The 6434-nt window shown below is 39.3% G+C and overlaps 1 protein-coding gene across 1 annotated transcript; it reads left to right on the top strand.

Annotated features, from left to right (window-relative positions):
* Window positions 1-1481: 1481 nt before the first annotated feature.
* Window positions 1482-4168, top strand: LOC111694005 (tigger transposable element-derived protein 6-like). The gene is made up of 2 exons (XM_023460465.1): window positions 1482-2899; window positions 4132-4168. Exons 1-2 carry the CDS (start codon window positions 1482-1484, stop codon window positions 4166-4168), a joined length of 1455 nt encoding a protein of 484 aa, XP_023316233.1.
* Window positions 4169-6434: the final 2266 nt, after the last annotated feature.

Raw genomic sequence — 6434 nt, 5'->3', positions numbered from 1 at the left:
TAATTTTAAAAATTAATTTAATTTGTTTTTTTTTTTGTAATCATAAAAAATTGAAACTTACTTGTATCGTTAGATGCATCATCAATTTGCATCGCACCGGGAATTGCGGTCTTGGTGTCGTCGGGCGAGGCTGGTGATGATACCTCGTTTGCTTTCTCTACTGTGTGTTACGTGCCAATTAATCAAGGGATTAATTGTACGTAAAATTTTTTTGTATAATATATGTATATTATAAATGTTGCTATCGGGCACGAACCCTTCTATACAGAAGAGGCTTGTTGCCACGACTCGCAAGAGTGCAGGGAGAGGTATAAGGAAATAGATATTAGTCAGGGTGTGGGGTGTAAAGATATGTATATCTATGAATAAGTGTTAGTTAGAGAGCTAGATGGAATTAAATAACTTACGTTGTTTTCTTGCACGAACTTAGAGTTTACTCTACTTTATTCAATACTTTACTTCAATACCTTAAATATACTATTCAATACTTTATTCAATACTTTAAATATACTATTCAATGCTTTATTCGATACTTTAAATATAACTTTATTCTTATAAAGTGCGGTTTATAATTTGCAAAGGTGCGGAGTCAATACAAAGGTGTAGGTGGTTGCTGAGGAGTGGCCACACGTCGACTGATTAATTCGTCGATGTTCTAGTTGCTCCTCAGGTGGATTTAGAGGTGGGAAGTCCTTTGTCAGCATCAATCGGTCATTGACAAATGGATATTCCGACTCAGGTGATGCTTCGGTCGACAGTTTTGTCATGCCTGCGCATGCCGAAACCGTCGACTCGAGCCTGAGCCAGCATCCACCTAGTTCAATAGCCTCATGATGTCGACATATCTATATGCCAAGTATTCGAGGTTGAACGTCCTCGAACATCTGGCATACAACACTGGGATAATGATAATATTTGTAATATTGAAAAAGCAAAATCGTATATAGAAGAGAAATTTACTTACGTTTAACATTTTCTAACTGAGGTGGTGGTGTATCTTCTGAAGATGTTACACCGCTGTCAATATTTTTGACTATGTTCATGCATTTTTCCGGTAGAGGCTCGAATATTTTTCACGTAAGCTGCACTGATTTTATTTTGTACGCAGTGGTATATTCGAGCGAGTATCCGTTTATTTCTGCTCTTTCTGGCGTGTATACGACTTGATTATCTTGAGAATATCCGTAGGTATACACGATCATTTTATGTACAGTGGTCGCCGCTTAAGAGAATTGCGCTTAATAGAATACGCCGGTTAAATGAATCAAAAATCCTAACAATGATTTTCCCGTATCCTTATACATGTAAAATTCACCGCTTAAGTGAATAAACTTTTCGCTTAATAGAATCAAATTTAGTTTGAAGACGATGTTTACATTCAATGTTGTTGTCGATTAAATACAAGTTTCATTGTCAGTACTTTCTCATAGCACCGTCGGTATTACATGCTCATAATAATTAATTGTGTTAGTGATACAAGTATGAAAAAATCATCAGCTATAGTTCATAGAAAAGGCTTAAGTGTCCTTGAAAAAAAGGAGCTACTAAAAAAATATGATTTGTTGCCAAATTTATCACAAAGTGATGCAGCGCTGTTATTAAACATATCACAAGCTACTCTTAGTAGATTATTATTAAATCGTTACGAGATAGAAAGTACCTCTTGCTCTCACGAAAATCTCAGCCGCAAGAGAAAACGATGCGGCAAAGACGAAGACGTAGAAAAAACGTTGAAGAAATGGTTTGTGGAAGTGAGAGAAAAAGGCGCTCCAATTAATGGCCCGTTACTTAAAGCAAAAGCTGAAGATTTGTCAAAGAAATTAGGCAAAGAAAATTTCAAGGCCACTGACGGTTGGCTCTCACGTTGGAGAGGCCGAGAAAATATTGTGTATCGCAAGCCACATGGTGAACAAGCCGAAGCTGATTTTACAAGTGCAAATGAGTGGTTTATACAAGAATGGCCAGAAATATCTAAAAATTATTCGCCAAGCGATATATTTAATGCTGACGAAACGGGTTTATACTACCGAGCATTACCAGAGCATACATATGCTCTAAAATCAGAAAATACGAAAGGCTTCAAAACAAGTAAGGAGCGTATAACGTTGTTATGCTGTGCCAGTATGGCAGGTGAAAAAAAAGACCTGTTTGTTATTGGAAAATTTAAGAATCCACAATGCTTCAAAGATGTGACTCAATTGCCTATTGCTTACACGGCCAACAGAAACGCGTGGATGACAAGAGACATTTTTTCTGATTGGCTACGAAATTGGGATAGACAATTAAAACGCAAAATTTTATTAACCATTGATAATTGCGGTGCACATTCAAACTTAGAGCCTATGAAAAATATTACAGTGGTTTATTTACCTGCCAACACGACGTCTCTGATACAGCCTTGCGATCAAGGTATAATTCGTACATTAAAAGCGTACTATCGAAGAACAATGAGGGAACGGATTATACAAATATTAGATAATCAACAAAATGTCAAAGCCAATGACATTGCCAAGAAGACCTCTCTGCTTGATGCGCTACATCAGATCAAAGAAGCTTGGTCTTATGTATCTAGCGAAACGATAAAAAATTGTTTTAGAAAGGCTGGGTTTGTTAACGGAACTAATGAAATATGTAATATTTCGAGCAACGTTAGCTTGAACGAAATTTATCCGGAAGATATGACACATGAGGTTTTTGACGAGTGGATAGATATTGACGAATGTCTAGAAACCTCTGGAAAGCCAACAGATGATGACATATGCCAAAAATTGGACACAGATGAATCAGAAATTGAAGAGGAAGATGATAGTATAGAACCCGCACCTAATAATCTAGAAATGTTTAACGCATTACAAGTCTTGAGACGAGGAGTTCAACATCGTTCGAAATCCTTTGAAGAGTACTACAAATTTGAAAAATTTATTTTCAAAATAATTGACCAAAAGAAAAAACAAACCAAGATAAATGACTATTTTACTAAATTATAATGGTGTCACATATGATTTGAATAAATATTTAATAATAAATAATTTATTATATAAATTATATATATATATATATTCATTTATAATAATAAATTATTTATTATAATAATGCATAATTTCTCGGATTCAAAGTTATTTATAAGTTATTGCAATCCCTATCGGATAGTAGAATCATCCGCTTAATAGAATGAAAATTTTTGTCACACAGTGATTCTCTTAAGCGGCGACCACTGTATATTGCTACGAATCATTTCCCACGTGTCGCGATCTAGCACTATTCCTTTGTATAGGTTTTGCGCGTTTGATACCTGTACCGCAGGTTTGTATTCACCATTGCGAAATTCTAGCCCGACCGTATCCACCTTTGTACACGAGGCGTTTAAAGGATAGGTAGTAGATTGGAGGAGAACACACGATTCAATTGATTTTTTTTCAGACATCTTGAAAAAAAGGAAGTTTATTTCTTTACGAAAGAGAACTAAGCGCGTACTTGCAAGTGTGAAACTTAATTGACAAGCTGATGCTTCGGATAGTTATTGTACTTCGCGCCTCCTCCTACAGAGATCACTTGGTAGTCTCCTTCACTGCCGCCAGAGTTACCACACTTTTAACGAAAATTTTCGCGCGCGCGCCCGCTCTCGTGGCGCTGCGTTGTATATGCTACTTATTCCTTTTTTGTGTGCCAGCAAAGCCACACCACATTCGTCGTGCATGGAAGAGTATATATTCAACGGAAATGGGTAAATGTCGGTATCGAGAAGATGAGGAGGAACGACTGGCAGAGAAAGTGACGGAAATTTTGAAGAAGATGAGGAAAAAGAAGAGTAAAAGGCGTCGTCGAAGCAAGTCCCGATCGAGTAGCCGCTCGGCTTCTCGGCATTCACGTAGACGCTCGAGATCCCGCTCGCCATTGCGATCGAAATCTCGCTCAAATTCTCCCACGCCTTCGCGATCCAAATCACGCTCGCAGTCTCGTTCAAGGTCTCCGGATGGTTCACAAGTTGAAATAGGTAGGTTATTTGCATCGGGGTGCACCACTATCTCAAGGTATTGTTTACCTTTGAGGTTATTCGTAAAACGTATTGTCCGAGGTGACGCGGTTATTATTGCGATTCAGGCTCTAACCTGATTCTCAATCACCTCTTAGAGCTATGTCCTCTAGTAATACTCAGGCTATGCCCTGAAGCAATCGATTTTTACAAATCGTTCATATCTGTTATAACAGGTACTCGTAAGGAGATTACGTCGCCAAGCGGTGAGGACGGAGGGGCAGATGAGTTAACCCCAAGAAACATCGAGCAGCCCAAACAGGCAAAGCCTGCAGCTCCAAATGCGAACTCTGACTCCGTTGATCAAAATGCCCCAATATCTCAGCCTCTCCAGAAGGCTAATTCAACTAATTCAACGGATAACTTAAGCGAGGATGTACACTGAAGGACACGGTAGCTTCAAAGGAGATAGATGGTTATCTCTTTGGCAAGGATTTGTCAGAAAGACTAAAGCAGACCAAGCTCACGTCCTTGGACGTACAAGCTTTGGCCAAGAAATCGAGCTCCAGTGCTCCAAAAAACTCGCGAGGCCCGCTCCAGCAGTCGAGACCGAGGAACACCTCTGTAGCTGCTCCGAGCGGGCACAAACAATCAACAACTTACCGCACGCCGAAGCAGACGCGGTACTCAACGAAATCTCACGGGAGCAGCAAGAGCAAGGACAGCAGCAAGGAGAATTATTTGAGGAGACGCTAGACGTCAACATAAGTGTCATCGCAGGTCGCTTGCGATTTTTTTATCAAAATTGGGAGGCACTAACCTCTGATAAAAAAATTTTGTCCTGGATAAAGGGCGTGAAAATTCCTTGGAAGTCCAAGCCTTACCAACGCTATCCTCCAGGGGAAACAAAGTTCTCACGCGAGGAAACTATTATGGTATCTGATAAATTAGTCGAGTTTTTATCAAAAGGCGCTATTGTAGAGTGCTCACCAACTGAAAATCAATTTATTTCACAAATTTTTATAATTCCAAAAGCAGATAAGTCGACTAATCCTAAACTTGAAAAAGCTCAATGAATTCATTGAGACAGTTCACTTTAAAATGAAGAATTATAAAACTGTCGTTCATCTGCTAGACAGGTATATGTACATGACTTCAATAGATATTAAGGACGCCTTTTACCTGGTACCGATACATGAAGCACACAGGAAATGTTGAGGTTTAAATTTCAAGGTAAACTATACGAGTTTACATGTTTAGTCTTTGGGATAAGCATAGCTCCTTATATTTTTACCAAGTTGCTGAAGCCTGTTGTGTCTTATCTACGGTCTCAGGGCGTTCTTTCAGTCATGTATATTGATGATATATTACTGCTTGGCAAGAGCTCCACTGTATGCTCTCAGGCATTTAATGCCACAGCTAATTTATTGACTAAGCTTGGTTTTTTATTAAGCGATAAATGCAAGGAAACTCCAGAGCAAGAGTGCGTTTATTTAGGCTTTCTTTTTAACTCAAAAGATATGACGCTGGAGCTTCCTGCGGGAAAGAGAGAAAAGATGATGAAGCTCATATCAAAGTTTAGTAAAAAGCACAAAGGCTCTATAAGAGAATAAGCTCAGTTCATTGGCTCCCTTATCGCTTGTTGTCCGGCCCTAGAGTATAGCTGGATGCATGTAAGAAATTTCGAGCGGGACAAACTTAAAGCTTTAAGAAATAACCATGATAATTACGAAGCCGTGGTGAATTTGACCTTAGATCCGATAGATCTCAAATGGTGGAGAGACAACATACTGGTCGGTAAGAAAGACATCACCGTTAAACCGTGACGCAGTCATATTTTCGGATGCATCGTTGACTGGCTGGGGAGCCGTGCTGGGAGAAAAGAAAGCCAACGGTTTCTGGACGCAAGAAGAGCGTCATTTCCATATAAATTACCTGGAAATAAAGGCAGCTTTCAATGGGCTAAAATGTTTTGCAAGCTCCTTGAAAGACTGCCATATATTGCTAAGAATAGATAACACCACAGCGATAGCTTATATCAACAAATCAAGGGGTACACAACATGAGCATCTGAATGATATTACACGGCAGCTATTGCATTGGTGCGAGAAACGAACACTAAAGATTTTTGCCTCGTACATTAGTTCGAAGGACAATTTTCTAGCAGATGCTGAGTCGCGCAAGTTGGAGCCTGAGAGTATGAACTCTCGTCAAGTGCGTATAGTAATATAATCCGGGAATTCGGCGAGTCCAAACTCGACTTATTCGCCAGTTGTGTAAACACTAAATGCGATAGATATTTTTCGTGGAAAGTAGATCCCGGGTCAGAGTAAATAGACGTCTTTACCTCCAACTGGCAGAATTTACGTTTTTATGCTTTCCCTCCGTTCAGCGTCATTTTAAAAGTGCTTCGCAAAATCGTTACGGATAGAGCGGAAGGCATAGTGGTCGTTCCGCACTG

Source organism: Trichogramma pretiosum, unplaced genomic scaffold (genome assembly GCF_000599845.2).
Source record: "Trichogramma pretiosum strain Unisexual culture from Peru unplaced genomic scaffold, Tpre_2.0 scaffold50, whole genome shotgun sequence".
NCBI classification, from domain to species: Eukaryota; Metazoa; Arthropoda; class Insecta; order Hymenoptera; family Trichogrammatidae; genus Trichogramma; species Trichogramma pretiosum.
The sequence above is the reverse complement of the archived record's forward strand: the minus strand, read 5'-3'. Positions and strand labels throughout refer to the sequence as shown.

Bases quoted from the DNA above. Each gene is read 5' to 3' on its own strand.
- LOC111694005 (XM_023460465.1), top strand. From the start codon at position 1,482: ATGAAAAAATCATCAGCTATAGTTCATAGAAAAGGCTTAAGTGTCCTT. The intron at 2,900-4,131 runs GTACTACAAATT...ATCACCTCTTAG, and splicing joins CGTTCGAAATCCTTTGAAGA to AGCTATGTCCTCTAGTAATA.